Here is a 22114-nt window from a genome sequence, read left to right on the forward strand (position 1 = left end):
AGTTGGACGCCAATGAAGGCAATATGGCTTCTCGAAAAGGTGCATTGGATATATGAATAAGACTCTTATTTATGTTCGTTGCTTTCGATACATTTTAATTATGTTACGAGTATACAAATTAAAGAGGATATTTTTATGAAATCAAAAAGTCATCGTAATAACGACAATATCACTTTAGATGTAGGGTAATAAATTCAACTCGATTGTTCGATATAATGTTTGATCGTTTTTAATATTATTGTTTATGGAATTGCTTTTTTAATATAAAAGTAGCAAAGGAACTCCTAATTAAGCTCACTAAGGGGACACTATAATCAGCCGCATATTGGACACCTGAGGTTGGTTGCTACCGGTAGGGCTAGGTACGGACGATAAGTTTTTTTTTGACACCATTCAAACATTTCAGACCGGAACACAACCTCTTTACCTCCTATACCTCCCGTATTATTAAATTAAACATTCAACCACTTTCAAACAATAAAAAACACTATAAAGTCCGGCTTATGTTATCAATCATCATGATGATAAAACACCAAATAATTAAATCGTCAGTCAGATCAATAAAATATGAAAACATATTTTACCATCAATCAAAAATAACACCCGTTAACTTAACAGCTACATGCAATCAATCTACAATATTTTACTTAGATCCTTCATCCGGTATATTCACGAGCGGCCAATTCACTCGCTTTCATATTTCAGTAATATGTAACGGATTATGGTAATGGATTGCAGAGATATAAATAAAATATGAAGCTCTAGTAGAGTATATGTTATTTATAAATTATTGAAGTATCTAACTATTTAATTTACTATGTGAACCTATAAAATGGGTTTTAGACGTGATCGTACGGTCCATTTACCCTAAATAATTTATATTAATAAATCTTAAGCAAAGGAGTCCCTACAGAATTACAAATATCTCATATCTAAATCTAGTAAATGAAATGTGATAAATAAAAGTCTCTACCAGGATTCCTAGATTGTAAACATTTCTATCTTTTCGTAAAAATCTATCCAAGTCTGGTCAAACCCTGACAATTAGCCACCCCAAACAGACAAACATGCAAACAAACAGACAGAAAAACCAAAAGTAGTTATTTTACTTTCATACATAAAAGCATATAAGATTAGAACGGGACAGTTATGTTAAAAAAAATTAGAAAGACGTTCATTTTTTCTACGTAACTGCGTCAGAATAAGGGTAATATTTTGGGAACAACAATTTTAAAATATAACTACAAAAAATTAATTTGTCCCCGCCGCACTTTATAATATTTCCTATTTTCATATAATAATTTCATTATTCTAGTTCAATATATTTTTTTTTCCTTTTCAATTAGTAATTTTTGAGCAACTGATTTTTTTGTTTTTATTTTATGTATCGTCACTCATTTCTAACAGAAATATAGTTTTATAAGCTGTTATATTAATCTTTGTTCCCATTTAGACATTCATTCGTAAAGTAGGGCGGACGTGTGCGACCATAAATATCAAACGTCCACAGCGAAGGCCTGTAGAACTCATCTTTTTGGCTATCATACATTTAGAATGAGATGCGGCAAATTCGGATATATGAGCTTTTAGAATAATCATGTGAGATCTCGAGATGAATAAGATATTCTATAATTTTTGATACAGTTTTCGTGTATGAGAAACGTACAGAAATGGTGAACTACATCGTTTTTATTTTTATTCTGCGATAATGGAAACAATTGCAACAAACATAACACTAAAGCATACTGTAATAAGTGATTTTATTACTCAAACTACTTATTTTTACTACTTACTTTTAGTAAGAAATAACTAGTTGAATTTTATTTGAGAATTGGTACGATCTGTATGGTGCAGTTCTTCTGAATTACATATGACACAACCATCTTATTTCCTAGAAGTGGAAACTCATCTGTGATCGGTTTGTGATCAACCTAACATGTTTTCCAGTTATCATTTTGCCTCAGATGGCTCTCATTTGGCGCTGCAATCTTATAAAAAAACTATTTAATATTTTTTCTCCATAAACAACAATTTATCTCGTATTTCAAAACATAAAAAATTTACATTTTTTAATCGAAAAACTTAATACACTATATACAAACATTTTCATTCAGAGCATATATGGAAAATAAGATATTAATCATAGTAAAAGTATCCAAGAAGGGAGCGCAAGTACTCGTAGCATAAATCCAATCAGCTAATGCATTAATGACCTTAATTAGGACTAGATACATGAGTTGGTTACAAATGTGTTACTAGGTTAGACTAGCATACATTTATCGGTCACTTCCCTTTATAATTCTGCTGATGAAATTATTTATTTCAAATAGTTATACAATCATCATCAATATATTACTGTCCTACTGCTTGATATCGTTTCATGTGAAAGATTTAGGCTACAGTCCACCACCATGGCCAACCACTGATCATCATCATCATCACCCACTGTCCCACTGCTGGGCACGGATCTCCTCTAAAAATAAGAAAGGCCATAGTCCTCCGCGCTGGCCAAGTGCGAATTGGTATCCACATACCGTGGAAAACAATTTTTTTTAAGATTTCTCCGGTACGCAGGTTCCCGTACGATGTTTTTCTTCACCGTTTTAAGCAAGTGACAATTAATTTGACAGTGATAAAAAATTAAATAGACACCCATTGACATATTTTTTTCTATGATGATACCGGATGACATCTTGACTTTTGCAGTTTCCTTTGCCGTCTTACGAATTTTCGATCAGAACACGTGATCCTGACGCGAGTTCAAATTTTTTTACACATCACAATAAGTGCACAGCGCCGCTAGAAGTTTTCACTTCAAAAACGCACGGCGTAAATTCAAATCATTAAACTATCGTCGCTCAAATAATACTATTTTGGTGAACAAGCTACGTCGCGCTCGACTCTGTTTTTGTTGTGTTACCTTAATCCACTAAGTATACAGTTGGTAGTATACACAAATTAGTACCTAATCCAACCAGCTATTCCAGTATGAATGCAGGTAAATCCACCCGTCACTCTTTGAATCCCCTTTGAAGTCCGAAGAGGGTCAAACTCTGATGCCGCAAGTAATTTATTAACACAACTCGGTTTCGGGGCTAATTATAGCGTAGAATTCATCCAAGATTGTAGCTCTATAATACAGGTTTATAAATCATTTAAAATGAATCTAGAATCAAAGGCGTTCAGCTCTGGCTGTATTAGAAATTAATGGTCAATGATTTAGTGGTAGTAGAAAACATGAAAATGACTACTATGTACGAGTAGTAAGGTTGCACTTGACTAGTGTCGACTATGATGTAAACCCTTTTAAAGTAAGAAATACAGAGCGTTTTTCTGCAGCTTTCGCCGTCGTGGAATAGGTGTTGTTGTTTCCAAAATCGCCGCAAATACTTAATAGCCGTAAGATGGAAAGAGATCGATGTATATTGCCCACCGTCACAGCTAAATAGCAGATAATCGCGTCACAGTGAAATAATCGCGCAGAGATGTCACAGTGAAATAATCGCGGCGTGAAAATCAATCAAATCAAATCAAATCATTTTTTTTTATTCATTTATTTATTCAAAATAGGTTCTTTACAGAACACTTTTTGAATGTCAATACAACTACCACCTCTTCACAAAGTGTTTCGTTATGGAGAAGAAGCGGCGAAAGAAACTCCATAGCACACGTCTTTTAAAAAAAAATGTTTTTTACAATGTCAACTTAACGTAATGGTACATGTGGAGCTGGAGCTAATTCAGACCACACCGTTTTGTCAGTCAAATAATCACTTAGTTTATAGTACGCTTTTTTACATAGCGTTTGTTTAACAACATGTTTGAACTTTTTTCTGTGAGAGTCAAAATGTGGTCGGGTATTTTATTGTAGTAGCGAATACAGTTGCCCATGAAAGATCTAGCCACCATACATAATCTATGTTTAGGAATTGCTAATTTATTTCTATTTCTGGTATTAAAGTTATAGTGGTTACTATTTTTTTCAAACATATCAGTGTGTTACTTACATACATAATATTTTCATAAATGTATTGACTATGCACCGTCAATATATTAATAGTGGGAAACAGGGACTCACCACGCTGCAGACTATATATTGACTGATAAAACTGTCATTCATATAAATTTTCGTATTTCTATACGTACGGTTCTGTGTCAGCCGCGGCAACGGAAAAAAACGCTTCTTGAGTTCTCACCTTTTGATATGAAGGGAGATCCGTCCGGTTCACGAGCCAGTTTTAGATATATACAGAAATTACTATATTCTATGTAAAAAATATGTACAGTGAAACCTGGTTAAGTGAGACATCAAGGGACCTGCAATGTGGTTTCACTTATAGAGGTATTCCACTTACCCAGTGTCTCAGATATACAGGTATAAATAAATATCTGTCTCATTTACAGAGGGTTCCATTAATAGAGGTGAGAATACAGGTTATTTCAGTTATACAGGTGCGATCATAAAATAAAATAACGTGTTATGTATGTAAATGAGTTTTAATAAAAAAAATATTATGTACTTAAAGGTAATCATACAAATGTAATCAACAAAAATATTCAAGCGTTTTAGTTTTCCTTGTCCTTCAGAACATTGTGATTCAATTTTATGTTTACTCTGAATTATTCTACAAAGAGTAGATTTTGGCACATTAAATTCGGCACAAACTTCTTCGCGTGTCTTCCCACTTTCATAAACGGATATTAACTTCAGTTTTTCACGTAATGATAACGATTGTAGCTTTCGTTTTGACATTCAAATATATTCAAATTCAAATATTCAAATAAACATCTGTATGATAGTAAAGCGAAACTAAAACTGAAGGTAATTGAAGCTCAAAATTTGTACTTACGTACTTGGAATTACGTGTGGAATTTGTGGGTAGAATAAGGATGAGTAAACAAACAATGTTATCTCAGTTACAGAGGTTTATGCATATAAAATTTACTCGTTGTCTCAGTTATAGAGGTAACTATGATGATAAATCGAAAGAACAAATCCCAGATATAGAGGTTTACCTCGTCCCACTAACAGAGGTAATTCAGTGCCAAAGTGTTGGGACCTCAGCATGAGTTCCAGTTATGGAGGTTTCTCACTTATCCAGGTCCCACTTAACCAAGTTTCACTGTATAATATAATATTTGCTCAAATCCCTATCTATCGATGCTCCGAAAAGCATGCTTTAAAGGATTCTCGTTATAATATGATATTGTATGCCTTAATTCAGAATGTTTATGATTATAAGGGTACTTAATAAAAATATAACACGACGACTATGACATAATTAAAGCATCGCGATTCCAACCCTTACCGTGCCTTACTGGCCTTGCCCTTTTGCGAATTAATTAATAAACATCTAGTAGTTTCGCCATTTTTATGCTATAGCCCAATTAGACGTCCGTGTCATCATTAATTATGATTGATGTATGCAAACATCGTTCCGTGTTAAATTAATATAATTATTTTAACAATAGACAGCCATACAGTACACTAGGTATACCACCCCTGGTAAATCAATTTCAGAGTATAAGACTCAATAAGGAATTATTTACGGAAAAAAAATACAGAAAAATATGACATGTTTTAATTTATTATTAAAAACTAAGTATTTTGTAAATAGACTAGGAAAATAATGTAAAGAACAAATTGTTTTTTAAACAATTTTTTTGTATGTCAGCTATTGATGAGCTTTAATGTTGTCAATAAAAAATATATGGTCAATTTTGACAACTGAGCTAGCCTCCCATTTACCTTTTTTACTTAAGGGAGTATGTAATATATCAACTGGAGTACCCTTCCGATGTCTCAAGTACAACTCACTCAGACGTCCCCTACGTAACTCATCGATGTGCTTGCGCAGTAGCTTACGTGTTTTTTACATGATCGATGTACGAGTATCATACTAGCGTATATTCTGCTAATGTTAAGTGGGAAACACCCACAAATCATCACCACCTATCTGTAACTTTATTTACGGAATTCCTTGAAGTCGATCGGTTTGCCTTTGTCTCTTGACACCTTAACGAATTTTATTTTAACCTGCTCGAAAAATCTTGGTGGTTACCAGTAGTTCAAACAGAATAACTCCCAAACAGGGAGGTGGGAAAATCGCAACATCTATTTGTAGCTTGAAGCAGTTCTTGGTTTTCGGCAGAAAGGTATTTATACGGAAAAATGTATAGGTAATGTTTTTTCTCCCATCCATTTTATTTTAAACCACAAAGAAAGTTGACGCACACAAGAATTTACGTACACAGCGCCGGCGTGCGTCTTTCATGCACACATAAAATAAAACTCCAGTAATATTTCTTATTATGGTTGTGTCATCACATATTATATAGACATACAAGTATATAAACTTCAAGGGAACCAGGAATACTTAAGCCATTTAAATATGAATGAAACTTGAAAGCCAAAACATGTAGATAGTCAGATCTAATTATACAGTGACATCTTGACGGCAATTAAGATTAGTTAATTTCCAAATTCAGTATAAGTACAGCTAACAGAAATTAGCTTAGCTAATTACATCTAGACGGAAACACCCGGATTCAAGTCTAAATGAACAGGATTTAGCCAAGACGACTGGTAACTACTCTATACCGTATATTTCGACTAAAATAAGGTAAATTCTGTGTGTATTTATTTAACTTTCGACAAAATAACGTACATTTTGTGCGTATTTTTTTAAAGAATACTATATTTTACCGTGTTTTGTTTTCACATGTTTCCTGCGTAGTGTAAATTTACGGCACTGTCTGTATTATCAGTGTATTTACAAAACTAAACTTATTATATCAAATAAGAAATATACCTTTTAACATCCAAAAATTATACCATTAAATGAAAATTATGTTCTTATTAAGAGATTCTTTGATATACATAGACTTTGCATGAATATAAAAATTTGCAAATTCGAAATCTAGAAACAGAAAAATAACTGAGATCTGAGAACTCAAAATACAGACAACTAGAAAGAGTAAAAAACAAATTTCGTATAAAAGTTTCTATCTTTCCTGATATGCATGACACATTCTTTGTGTAGTTAAATAAGTTTAAGTCCGACTTGATTTACATTTTTTATGGTTCCAAGATTTATATTTTGCGACGAAGATAAAAGCGATGCGGTGCCGCGAGAAGTTACTTGTATTGTACTCCTATAAGATAAAAAAGAAATCTGATCTAAATCAGGAGACACGGCAGTGCCTCCGCCAAGTCGAGCCTATAAATATACGCAAATTAAAGAAACCAAATTTCAAATGAAAAAAAAAACATATTACAAAATGGAATAAAATGTATTTTATTAACTTAAAAAAATACACTGCGGCCATAACGCACACTTCAAGCCCATTACTTCGTAATTCATTTTTCGATGGCTTTTGCAATTAAATTGTTCGCGTGGAATTACTTCCTGATTGTATTGAGTTTTGTGAGGACTTGGCGCTCATTAAACTTTTATTCCGCTAGACTTAACCTCGTAGCGATACGTATCAGCTGTTCCCTGAATAATATAAAAGAAAATGCTGTAGGTTTTCAAATGACTTTGGTATGTACCTAGTAAAACTGTTAGGAGGAATAGGTTGTTCAACAAGTCTTATTTCCATTATTACTTATTATGGTGGAAGAAAGCAACTAGCATGTAAAGCTAAGGTAGTTAAACGGTTGTTTCGATCCATTTGAATATAAATAAACATAGGTCTCTTCCCCCCTCCTCCTCCTCCTCTTCCCCCCGGACCGCCGCAAGGTGTAAACGTGTATAATCACTGTTAATTATTATTTTCTTAAAATAAATTCAAATTAAGTGAAAATAATCTAGTTCAAAAAATAGGAGTGCAGAATTCATCAGGAGTCAACGCCATACGTCTATTAAGTATAAGCAGCAAATTCCCACGCGTCGCAGTCAGCCTGGTACTACTGCGCTTATCGGCTACGCAGCAGGTACTGTGAATCTTTTGTCTCATAAACCAGCGCACACGCATTAACGCCATCCTTGTCTAGGCTTAAGCTCCGCCCACCGGGCCCTGATTGGCATAAAAAAGGGACGGCGTGACCTATCTCCTTAGTGAGAAAGAGAGAACACGTAGCGTTGACATCTTGCAACTTATTATTGCCTGGTACCTTCATGAGCGCATCTGACAAGACTCCGACTAAGTCCCATACCTATAATAGAATGGACCGCACGCCGCCAAACTATGTCGCTCAGCGTAATAAACGGGGCAGGGAGAGTGAATGTGCGCATGATTTTAATACTTTTCGTAACGAAATAAAAATAATGATTTCCGATTTGATGACTGCACAACAGGAGGAAATCAAGAAAATACACCCTACACTTATGGAAATAAAGGCTACAAATAGTGATATTCAAAACTCAGTTGCATTCCTTACATCCCAAAATGAAGAGTTAAAAAAGAAAATTGAGCTACTTGAGACGCAAAATAAAAAGGACAAAGACTACATAACACTTCTAGAAGAAAAAGTAGAAGAATTACAGCGCGAAAACCGAAAAGCTAGCATCGAAATTAAAAATGTCCCAAAAATACATAATGAGTCCAAGGAAGATCTAATTAAATTATTCTTAACTCTGTGCAACAACATTGGATGCGACATTGAAAAAAGGGACATAAGAGACATCTACAGAGTCCACAGGAAAAACGACACAAACAAAACACATTTAATTACTGAAATATCATCAACAATGTTAAAAACTGAGTTTCTCAAACAGGCCAAAAACTACAACATAAAATATAAAGAAAAATTATGCGCCAAACACCTGGGTTTAACAAAAAACGAATATGAACCAATTTATGTATCGGAACAACTAACAGCGAAAGGGGCGCGCCTGTATTTCCTTGCCCGTGACCTTGCTAAATCCCAGGATTACAAATTTTGCTGGACATCCTACGGCAAGATATATGTTAGGAAAAATGAAAACTCACCAATAATTGTTATCAAAAACGAATCTCACGTAAACAGCTTGCTGCAAAAGTCATGACTATCTTTGAAAGTCTGGGCTTAAGGGGGAAATCTCTGTCTCTTTTTGCAAGCTACCTTGAAAATAGGAAACAGTCAGTCAAAATTGGAGGTTTCATAAGTGATCCTATAACGGTCAATTACGGAGTCCCCCAAGGAAGTGTGCTTGGCCCGACCCTATTTTTGATATATATAAATCAATTATGTAATATGGAACTTATGGACGGGCAGCTGTTTTCATACGCAGATGATACTGCAATTGTTTTCGCAGGAGATACGTGGTCCTCTGTAAAGAAAACAGCAGAATTAGGTCTGGCCGAGGTAGCAAAGTGGCTAAATGAGAACTTACTAACTTTGAACATCTCTAAAACAAATTATGTCTGCTTTACGAAATCTAATAAAACACAACCACCACCGGACTTTAAAATAAAAATTCATAGATGTCCAGACTTACACTCTGACTGTGACTGCCCTCAAATAAATAAAGTATCCAATGTAAAATACCTTGGGGTTATGGTTGACCAGAGGTTAACTTGGTATTCGCATCTGGATTTGATGGCAACCCGGATCAGGAAACTAATCTGGATATTTAAGTCCCTGCGGCATGTATGTACAAAATCATTACTAAATAAAGTATACATAGCCCTAGTCCAATCTACGATGAGCTACTGCATTCCTATATGGGGCGGAGCAGCTAAGACAAGGTTCCTTGAACTTGAAAGAGCTCAAAGATGCCTGATAAAAGTGATGTACTGCAAACCGTATAGATTCCCCACTTCTGATTTATACAAATTGTCTGGCCTGCTCTCGGTAAGAAAACTTTACGTATCAGCAACTATTCTAAAACTTCATAAAAGCTTAAAATATCAGCCTCCAGTGGCGAATAAACGTAGAAAGTATACATTGCCCTATACCGACCTATTTAAAAGTAAATTTGCATCAAGACAATACGTAAGACTATCTATTTATCTATTTAATAAAATAAACCAGGATGTAGATATATACACTATGAAATACTATGACTGTAAAAAATGTTTAAAAGATTGGTTACAAAAACTTAATTATGAAGAAACAGAATCTCTTCTTTGTACCTTCACCTGATGCACCTTACACTTACATATACACATACGTAAGCATACACACACATTCACACACATCCACACACACACACACACACACACACACACACACACACACAGACATAATACACAGATACTATTTCATATTCACTATATATCCACTATATTATATTATATTTATTTTATATACATATATTCTTAATTATAAAATAAAATAAATTCAACATTGTTCAAATAATTATATTAAATTATAATATATTTGGAAAATTGTATTTAGTAGTACTTAGTATTGTATAAGGGAAGAGCGGGACCCTCTACTACAGGTACTAACGTACTCAAAAGAGGGTACCCAACAATATTGTAAAACAATGTACTACTTTTGATGCAATAAATCATTTTTATTTTTATTTATTTTATTTATAGGTATTTAAATGAGACAACAGTCATACCTTAAGTCGATCATAAGGTAAAGCCTCATGTAAATAGTGCTCACTATATCGGGGTGACATGTTGAGGTTTGCGACGATTGAATTGATGACGATGAATTGATGATTGAATCATCAATTCATCAATGTCGAGGTCAGATTTTTAGGTCTGGATTATGTACTCATCTGTAAAAGGGTGTATTCATGTCGCGACATAGAAAAAGCTGGAGCTGAAAGTTCGAATTTAAGTAGTTCGAATTTAATTATGAAGACAATGGATTCTATAAAATGTCTTTCTTCTTTTTTGTCTTTATTTTTTCAACAATTGCCACTTTTGTAAAGAAAAACAAAACATAGTGAGATGTACCTTAAACCGTGTAAGTGTAAGGGACCTTGTAGTCCCTATGTTGTCTACCGGGACCGCTGATTGCGCGGACAGTGCAAACAAGACGAGTCCGAACTCAAACAGAGAACGTAGCAAAACTACTCCTCACACATCATATTGAACTGTACGACGGCAATGAAGCCAATTTGGCTGCTCGAAATATTTAAGGAATGCATATAACATAGGACACAAACTGTTATTAAAATGTATATATGGTATTGTCTATTAAGAGTCTTTAGCCTTTCCTGTCACGCGGGTTTAAGTCCACGCAGGCAACTTGCCCGCACGTGGAAGGTACATGACAAGAAAGCTATTTATAAAACGATAGCTTGCAAGTGTCACGCATACAGCCTAAATACAGGCGCAAATCTGTATGATAAGAAAAAGGCTCTTAATGCACGCAAAGCAAAATAAAAATAAATATTCTAAGAAAGCAAAAACATTACGTGATCAAACGACAATAAATATACACACTCAAAAACGCTGAAGTTTCTGTAAAATTCCATTCAATATCTTTTTTCACTTTCTTTTTCTTTTTACGTGGAAAACATATAATTAGTAAAATGTAACTTAAATCGTGTAATAGTCCCTACGTTGTCTACCGGGACCGCTGATTGCGCGGACTGTGCAAACAAGACGAGCCCGAACTCAAACAGAGAACGTAGCAAAACTGCTCCTCATACACCATATTGAACTGTACGACGGCAATGAAGCCAATTTGGCTGCTCGAAATATTATAAGTTGCATATGAATAAGACTCTTATTTATGTTCGTTGCATTCGATACATTTTGATTATGTTACGAGTATACAAATTAAAGAGGATATTTTTATGAAATCAAAAAGTCTTCGTAATAACAGCAATATCACTTTAGATGTAGGGTAATAAATTCAACTCGATTGTTTGAAATAAAGTTTATTTAACTTTAATATTATTGTTGTTACAATCTTAGAATATAAAAGTACTCAAACTCCTAATTAAACTTAGTAAATGGACATTATAATCGACCGCATATTGGATACCCGAGGTTGGTTGCTACCATTAGGTTGGGAGGCCTTCGATTCGAAGTTTATCTCTCCTTTGCCACCATTCAAACATTTTAAACCGGAACACAACCTGTATACCTCCTATAACTTGGGTATCAATAAATGAAAGATTCTACCGCTTTCAAACAATAAAAAACACTATAAAAGTCCGGCTTATGTTATCATAAATCACTATGATGATAAAATTGAAAACACCAAATAATTAAATCAGTCAGTCAGATCAATAAAATATGAAAACATATTTTACCATCAATCAAAAATAACACCCGTTAACTTAACAACTACACGCAATCAATCTACAATATTTTACTTAGATCCTTCATCCGGTATATTCACGAGCGGCCAATTTCACTCGCTTTCATATTTCAGTAATATGTAACGGATTATGGTAATGGATTGCAGAGATATAAATAAAATATGAAGCTCTAGTAGAGTATATGTTATTTGTAAATTATTGAAGTATCTAACTATTTAATTTACTATGTGAACCTATAAAATGGGTTTTAGACGTGATCGTACGGTCCATTTACCCTAAATAATTAATATTAATAAATCTTAAGCGAAGGAGTCCCTACAGAATTACAAATATCTCATATCTAAATATAGTAAATGAAATGTGATAAATAAAGTTCTATGAAAGTCTCTAACAGGATTCCTAGATTGTAAACATCTCTTTCTTTTCGTAAAAATCTTTCCAAGTCTGGTCAAACCCTGACAATTAGCCACCCCAAACGGACAAACATACAAACAAACAGACAGAAAAACCAAAAGTAGTTATTTTACTTTCATACATAAAAGCATATAAGATTAGAACAGGACAGTTATGTTAAAAAAAAATAGAAAGACGTTCATTTTTTCTACGTAACTGCGTCAGAATAAGGGTAATATTTTTGGGAACAACAATTTTAAAATATAACTACAAAAAATTAATTTGTTCCCTCCGCACCTTATAATATTTCCTATTTTCATATAATCATTTCATTATTCCAGTTCAATATATATTGTTTTCCTTTTCAATAAGTAATTTTTGAGCAACCGGATTTTTGTTTATATTTAATGTATCTAACAGAAATATAGTTTTATAAGCTGTTATATTCATCTTTGTTCCCATTTAGACATTCATTCGTAAAGTAGGGCGGACGTGTGCGACCATAAATATCAAACGTCCACAGCGAAGGCCTGTAGAACTCATCTTTTTGGCTATCATACATTTAGAATGAGATGCGGCAAATTCGGATATATGAGCTTTTAGAATAATCATGTGAGATCTCGAGATGAATAAGATATTCTATAATTTTTGATACAGTTTTCGTGTATGAGAAACGTACAGAAATGGTGAACTACATCGTTTTTATTTTTATTCTGCGTTAATGGAAACAATTGCAACAAACATAACACAAAAACATACTGTAATAAGTGATTTTATTAATCAAACTACTTATTTTTACTATTTACTCTTAGTAAGAAATAACTAGTTGGATTTTGTTTAAGAATTGGTACGATCTGTATGGTGCAGTTCTTCTGAATTACATATGACACAACCATCTTATTTCCTAGAAGTGGAAACTCATCTGTGATCGGTTTGTGACCAACCTAACATGTTTTCCAGTTATCATTTTGCCTCAGATGGCTCTCATTTGGCGCTGCAATCTTATAAAAAAACTATTTAATATTTATTATTTTTTCTCCATAAACAACAATTTATCTCGTATTTCGAAACATTATAAATTTATTTATTATAATCGAAAACCCTAAACACTATTTACAAACAACTGCATTCAAAGCATAAATAGAAAATAAGAAATATTAATCATAATAAAAGTATCCAAGAAGGGAGCGCAAGTACTCGTAGCATAAATCCAATCAGCTAATGCATTAATGACCTTAATTAGGACTAGATAAATGTGTTGGTTACAAATGTGTTACTAGGTTAGACTAGCATACATTTATCGGTCACTTCCCTTTATAATTCTGCTAATAAAGATATTTATTTCAAATAGTTATACAATCATCATCAATATATTACTGTCCTACTGGTTGATATCGTTTCATGTGAAAGATTTAAGCTACAGTCCACCACGATGGCTAACCGCTGATTATCATCATCATCATCATCACCCATTACTGTCTCACTGCTGGGCACGGATCTCCTCTAAAAATTAGGCCATAGTCCTCCGCGCTGGCCAAGTGCGAATTGGTATCCACATACCGTGGAAAACATTTTTTTTAGGATTTCTCCGGTACGCAGGTTCCCGTACGATGTTTTTCTTCACCGTTTTAAGCAAGTGATAATTAGTTTGACAGTGATAAAAAATTAAATAGACACCCATTGACATATTTTTTCTATGATGATACCGGATGACATCTTGACTTTTGCAGTTTCCTTTGCCGTCTTACGAATTGCCGATCAGGACACGTGACCCTGACGCGAGTTCAAATTTTTTTACACATCACAATAAGTGCACAGCGCCGCTAGAAGTTTTCACTTCAAAAACGCACGGCGTAAATTCAAATCATTAAACTATTGTCGCTCAAATAATACAATTTTGGTGAACAAGCTACGTCGCGCTCGACTCTGTTTTTGTTGTGTTACCTTAATCCACTAAGTATACAGTTGGTAGTATACACAAATTAGTACCTAATCCAACCAGCTATTCCAGTATGAATGCAGGTAAATCCACCCGTCACTCTTTGAATCCCCTTTGAAGTCCGAAGAGGGTCAAACTCTGATGCCGCAAGTAATTTATTAACACAACTCGGTTTCGGGGCTAATTATAGCGTAGAATTCATCCAAGATTGTAGCTCTATAATACAGGTTTATAAATCATTTAAAATGAATCTAGAATCAAAGGCGTTCAGCTCTGGCTGTATTAGAAATTAATGGTCAATAATTTAGTGGTAGTAGAAAACATGAAAATGACTACTATGTACGAGTAGTAAGGTTGCACTTGACTAGTGTCGACTATGATGCAAACCCTTTTAAAGTAAAAAAATACAGAGCGTTTTTCTGCAGCTTTCGCCGTCGTGGAATAGGTGTTGTTGTTTCCAAAATCGCCGCAAATACTTACTAGCCGTAAGATGGAAAGAGATCGATGTATATTGCCCACCGTCACAGCTAAATAGCAGATAATCGCGTCACAGTGAAATAATCGCGCAGAGATGTCACAGTGAAATAATCGCGGCGTGAAAATGAATCAAATCAAATCAAATCATTTTTTTTTATTCATTTATTTATTCAAAATAGGTTCTTTACAGAGCACTTTTTGAATGTCAATACAACTACCACCTCTTCACAAGGTGTTTCGTTATGGAGAAGAAGCGGCGAAAGAAACTCCATAGCACACGTCTTTAAAAAAAAAATGTTTTTTACAATGTCAACTTAACGTAATGGTACATGTGGAGCTGGAGCTAATTCAGACCACACCGTTTTGTCAGTCAAATAATCACTTAGTTTATAGTACGCTTTTTTACATAGCGTTTGTTTAACAACATGTTTGAACTTTTTTTCTGTGAGAGTCAAAATGTGGTCGGGTATTTTATTGTAGTAGCGAATACAGTTGCCCATGAAAGATCTAGCCACCATACATAATCTATGTAAAGGAATTGCTAATTTATTTCTATTTCTGGTATTAAAGTTATGGTGGTTACTATGTTTTTCAAACATATCAGTGTGTTTACTTACATACATAATATTTTCATAAATGTATTGACTATGCACCGTCAATATATTAATAGTCTAGAAGGTGGTAGAACCTTTTATGGTTCGACTCCGGCGGTACCACCGCCACACCTATTTCTACCTAATAACAGCAGTGTTAGCCGCTGCTGTGTTCCGGTTTGAAGGGTGTGGTAAGGGAGACATACTTTTCCGAGGCGTTCCAGCTTAGTCCTCAGGTGTAGCGGCGCATCTGTGGCCGACCTCAGGTAGGAATATCTAATCCTATCTGGGGTTGATTACAGATGTCCATGGGCGGCAGTAGCCACTTACCATCAGGTGGACTGCATGCTCGTCTGCTCCCCTTATATTATAAAAAAAAAAAAAGTGGGAAACAGTTCTCTTAGGGACTCACCACGCTGCAGACTATATATTGACTGATAAAACTGTCATTCATATAAATTTTCGTATTTCTATACGTGCGGTTCTGTGTCAGCCGCGGCAACGGAAAAAAACGCTTCTTGAGTTCTCACCTTTTGATATGAAGGGAGATCCGTCCGGTTGACGAGACAGTTTTAGATATATACAGAAATTACTATATTCGATGTAAAAAATATGTATTATAATATTTGCTCAAATTCCTATCTATCGATGCTTCGAAAATCATGCGTTGAAGGATTCTCGTTATAATATAATATTGTATGCATAATTCAGAATGTTTATGATTATAAGGGTACTTAATAAAAATATAACACGATGACTATGACATAATTAAAGCATCGCAATTCCAACCCTTACCGTGCCTTACTGGCCTTGCCCTTTTGCGAATTAATTAATAAACATATAGTAGTTTCGCCATTTTTATGCTATAGCCCAATTAGACGTCCGTGTCATCATTAATTATGATTGATGTATGCAAACATCGTTCCGTGTTAAATTAATACAATTATTTTAACAATAGACAGCCATACAGTACACTAGGTATACCACCCCTGGTAAATCAATTTCAGAGTATAAGACTCAATAAGGAATTATTTACGGAAAAAAAATACAGAAAAATATGATATATTTTAATTTATTATTAAAAAACTAAGTATTTTGTAAATAGACTAGGAAAATAATGTAAAGAACAAATTGTTTTTTAAACAATTTTTTTGTATGTCAGCTATTGATGAGCTTTAATGTCGTCAATAAAAAATTGACCAATTTTGACAACTGAGCTAGCCTCCCATTTACCTTTTTTACTTAAGGGAGTATGTAATATATCGACTGGAGTACCCTTCCGATGTCTCAAGTACAACTCACTCAGACGTCCCCTACGTAACTCATCGATGTGCTTGCACAGTAGCTTACGTGTTTTTTACATGATCGAAGTATCATACTAGCGTATATTCTGCTAATGTTAAGTGGGAAGCACGCACAAATCATCACCACCTATCTGTAACTTTATTTACGGAATTCCTTGAAGTCGATCGGTTTGCCTTTGTCTCTTGACACCTTAACGAATTTTATTTTAACCTGCTCGAAAAAACTTGGTGGTTACCAGTAGTTCAAACAGAACAACTCCCAAACAGGGAGGTGGGAAACTCGCCACATCTATTTGTAGCTTGAAGCAGTTCTTGATTTTCGGTAGAAAGGTATTTATACGGAAAAATGTATAGGTAAACTCTTTTATTTTTAACTCTCCCATACATTTTATTTTATACCACAAAGAAAGTTGACGCACACAAGAATTTACGTACACAGCGCCGGCGTGCGTCTTTCATGCACACATTAAATAAAACTCCAGTCATATTTCTTACTAGTTATTGCCCGCAGCTTCGCCCGCGTTTAAAAGAAAATAATATGACATACTAACATACATAAAACAGAAAATTCGTACCTTCATTGGAACGACAGTGGCGCTATCTGACGAAAATTGGTCTTACCAACTCTGGAACCTTCGTGGGCTCATGGATAACAACTTTGCTAAAGATCATCACTTGATCCAATGCATAGTTTACGATTCAATCCTTACTAATATCGATTAAAATAATCGATTTTTTGGTCTAAGAGATCGATTCTCCGATTAATCGATCTTAGGTCGCCATCCCTATTTCCCGTGGGATTTCCGGGATAAAAACTATCCTATGTCCTTTCTCGGGTCTCAGACTATCTTTGTACAAAATTTCATTAAAATCGGTTCATTGGTTTAGGCGTGAAGAAAAGACAACCAGACAGACAGACAGACAGACAGACAGACAGACAGAGTTACTTTCAGATTTATAATATTAGTAAGGATTATAGTTGTGTCATCACATATTATATAGACGTACAAGTATATAAACTTCAGGGGAACCAGGAATACTTAAGCCATTTAAATATAAATGATACGTGAAAGCCAAAACATGTAGATAGTCAGATCTAATTATACAGTGACATCTTGACGGCAATTAAGATTAGTTAATTTCCAAATTCAGTATAAGTACAGTAAACAGAAATTAGCTTAGCTAATTACATCTAGACGGAAACACCCGGATCCAAGTCTAAATGAACAGAATTTAGTCAAGACGACTGGTAACTACTCTATACGGTATATTTCGACAAAATAACGTACATTTTTTGCGTATTTATTTAACGAATACTATAATCTACCGTGTTTTGTTTTCATATGTTTCCTGCGTAGTGTAAATTTACGGCACTGCCCATATTTTATCAGTGTATTTAAAAAACTTAACTTATTATATTAAACAAACAATATGCCTTTGAACACCCAAAAATAAACCCATTAAAATTGTCTTATTTAGAGATTCATTGACTTACATAGACATAAAATGAATATAAAATTTTGCAAACTCGAAATCTAGAAATAGAAAGAAGACTGAGATTTGAGAACTCAAGATACATAAAACTAGAAAGAGTAAAAAACTAATTTCGAATAAAAGTTTCTATCTTTCCTGATATGCATGACACATTCTTTGTGTAGTTAAATAAGTTTAAGTCCGACTTAATTTACATTTTTTATGGTTCCAAGATTTATATTTTGCGACGAAGATAAAAGCGATGCGGTGCCGCGAGAAGTTACTTGTATTGTACTCGTATAAGATAAAAAAAACTGATCTACTTAAATATAAATATACGCAAATTAAAGAAACCCAATTTCAAATGCAAAACATATTAGAAAATGACATAAATTTGATTTTATTAACTTAAAAAATTACACTGCGGCCATAACGCACACTTCAAGCCCATTACTTCGTAATTCATTTTTCGATGGCTTTTGCAATTAAATTGTTCGGGTGGAATTACTTCCTGATTGTATTGAGTTTTGTGAGGACTTGGCGCTCATTAAACTTTTATTCCGCTAGACTTAACCTCGTAGCGATACGTATCAGTTGTTCCCTGAATAATATAAAAGAAAATGCTGTAGGTTTTCGAATGACTTTGGTATGTATGTATGTATGTAGTAAAACTGTTAAGAGGATTAGGTTGTTCAACAAGTCTTATTTACATTGTTACTTATTATGGTGGAAGAAATTCACTAGCATGTAAAGCTAAGGTAGTTAAACGGTTGTTTCAATCCATTTGAATATAAATAAACATAGGTATTTAAATGAGACAACAGTCATACCTTAAGTCGATCATAAGGTAAAGCCTCATGTAATAGTGCTCACTATATCGGGGTGACATGTTGAGGTTTGCGACTTCAATCATCAATTCATCAATGTTGAGGTCAGATTTTTAGGTCTGGATTATATACTCATCTGTAAAAGGGTGTATTCATGTCGCGACATAGAAAAAGCTGGAGCCGTAAGTTCGAATTTAAGTATTTCAGCGTTACCTTCGCACGCGCTGTAAACCAGAACTCGTATACTTCTGCCATTACGTATGAAAAACAACAAATGGTGCTCTGGCGATCAGAAATAACTCTAATAATTTAATCATGTTTTCCTACATAATGTAATACAATATAAAAAAATATGTGTTGACAAATCATCAGAAAGAGTAAGTTAAATTACTATATCAATACCATTAATAATTATTATTTGAACCTAAAAGCGATCTTATCTTAGCGAGCTTACTCTAATAAACCTAATATTCATACGAGCAAGTTCGTAATCAAAGCAGACACACACTGATGCATATTCCTGGCCTATCAGCTACACGGGTGTAAATATTTAGATGCTAATCGTAGCACACAAGCCACGTTTGCTACGAGCGGCGAATACGACTGCGTTGGATAGTATTTATTCATGAACAAAGTGCAATGAATGCACCTAACGAATCATTTTACATATTACAGTTTGTTTTACTTAATTATAACACCCTAAATATAAACTTAATACGAGCTTACATCAGTGAAGTTTTTTTATAAGATTGAACGAATAAACGAGCATGAAATTCTTCTAATAGTAATTGGTCATTCCCGCACATGGAGACTCCATATAGAACAAGGCTTTTACTTGAAGCCGATCACAAATGTTTTGCCACTCCTGAGGACTAACACAGTGACCTCATAAGTAAGTCAGCCTGTTTGAAACACCGCCACCTTTGAAACTCAATCCACCTTTGAAACTCAAGAACTACTTCAATCTACATGCTTACTCTAATACAGTAATATTCATACGAGCAAGTTCGTAATCAAAGCAGACACACACTGATGCATATTCCTGGCCTATCAGCTACACGGGTGTAAATATTTAGATGCTAATCGTAGCACACAAGCCACGTTTGCTACGAGCGGCGAATACGACTGCGTGGGATAGTATTTATTCATGAACAAAGGTTCGAATGCACTTAACGAATCATTTTACATATTAGAGTTTGTATTACTTAATTATAACATCCTAAATTGAAACTAAAAGCGAGCTTACATCAGTTGAGTTTTGTTATAAGATTGAACGAATAAACGAGCTTGAAATCCATCTAATAGTCATTCCCGCACATGGACACTCCATTTAGAACTAGATATAGTTTTACCTAAAGCCGATCACAAATGTTTTGCCACTCCTGAGGACTAAAACAGTCACCTCATAAGTAAGTCAGCCAGTATCCATAATTTACCTTTAAAACTCAAGAACTACTTCAAGCTATAAAAAGATGCGTACTCCACAACATGCTTACTCTAATACAGTAACATTCAAACGAGTAAGTTCGTAATCAAAGCAGACACACACTGATGCATATTCCTGGCCTATCAGCTACACGGGTGTAAATATTTAGATGCTAATCGTAGCACACAAGCCACGTTTGCTACGAGCGGCGAAGACGACTGCGTGGGATAGTATTTATTCATGAGTAAAGGTTCGAATGCACCTAACGAATCATTTTACATATTACATATTGATTTACTTAATTATAACACCCTAAAGTTAAACTGAAAGCAAGCTTACCGCAATTAAAGTGCCAAACAAGTTTGCAGTCCACCTGATACTAAGTGTACCCTACAAAGGTTTTACCAGAAGCCAATCAAAGATGCGTTGCCACTTAAGAATAAAGCGTGCTAATCGTAGAATACAAACCATATTTGCTAAGGGCGGCGAATGTGACTGGTGTCGTATTCAAGCGGCTATCTTGTTGTTCAAGAGTTAGCCCTGTGACAAACGGTTAGACAGAGGAAGCTTAGTAATAAGGTTTCCTTTTACCATTTGGGTACGGAACCCTAAAAAACTATATAAAATTCAGTTCATCCCTTTCGGAGCTACGATAAACATCCACAGAATCCACGCACACGTTAAACTTTCAGTACCCCTTTCGCTTAGGGGATTAAAAAAAGAAACGTTAAGATTATTTGCCTTGTTAAATCGTTACAACACAGACGTATGAACGAAACAATAAAGCATAAATCAAATTACAGCCAGGAATGAGTGGGAGATGAATGACGTCGCCGGGAATCGATTCTCCCACTTTCGCGTCCACAAAGCTTGTGTGTTAAATTTAATAGCACACATTTATTACACCTCTGTTGGGGAACTCGTAGGTGGTAATCGTAACTTGAATCACTTTCGCTATTAAATGCCAAATAAACGTGAGTGGGCTTTTAACAAGAGGTTATAATAACAGAGCTAATATGCTATGTAGGTGTAAATATTATGTGGAATATTATATTCCAATGGGAGTAGCTCTAGGACTGTATACTTAGTTTTAGAATTCAGCTGTAGAAATAGTTTTTGAAAAGCAGTTAATGATGCTTTTAGACAGATGGTGAAGTGATTTTAGAACACACTTCATATGTGATTGGCAGCACATTCTTTTGAAAGTGTGCCAGAAAAAACCTACGAAAGATCTTGAGATTTTTTCTGTGTCATTACCATAGATACATCTAGTAGCTAAATTTAGGCCTTTTTATTTGATGTGGATCTAGTGATCTGAATCTACTAAGTATTCCTTATGTTTTTTGAGTACCGCAAAATGATTGATACAGAATACTTACTTATAGCATGAAGTGTTATCGTCGTTAATAAGAAGCTTGGATATTAACGATATCACATTTTTATAACGTTACATTAAAGTAATAAGTGACTCATTTGATACTACAGTTTAAAAACAGATGCGGGTAGGTGAAGTGGGGACGACACC

The 22114-nt window shown here is 34.5% G+C and overlaps 2 protein-coding genes across 2 annotated transcripts in view; both read left to right on the top strand.

Annotated features, from left to right (window-relative positions):
- LOC140749812 (uncharacterized) overlaps window positions 1-22114 on the top strand; it is a 158461-nt gene that overhangs the window by 72208 nt on the left and 64139 nt on the right. The window lies entirely within an intron of this gene.
- Window positions 7733-8992, top strand: LOC140749884 (uncharacterized). Its single transcript, XM_073083123.1, has one exon. The coding sequence runs from the start codon at window positions 8120-8122 to the stop codon at window positions 8987-8989; it is 870 nt and encodes a 289-aa protein (XP_072939224.1). The 5' UTR covers window positions 7733-8119; the 3' UTR covers window positions 8990-8992.

The sequence above is a fragment of the Epargyreus clarus genome, unplaced genomic scaffold, assembly GCF_041222505.1.
Source record: "Epargyreus clarus isolate Ecla_fem2 unplaced genomic scaffold, WU_Ecla_fem_2.2 ptg000018l, whole genome shotgun sequence".
Classification (NCBI taxonomy): domain Eukaryota; kingdom Metazoa; phylum Arthropoda; class Insecta; order Lepidoptera; family Hesperiidae; genus Epargyreus; species Epargyreus clarus.

Excerpts from the sequence above, each read along its gene's own strand:
- LOC140749884 (XM_073083123.1), top strand. The coding sequence starts at position 8,120 with ATGAGCGCATCTGACAAGACTCCGACTAAGTCCCATACCTATAATAGA.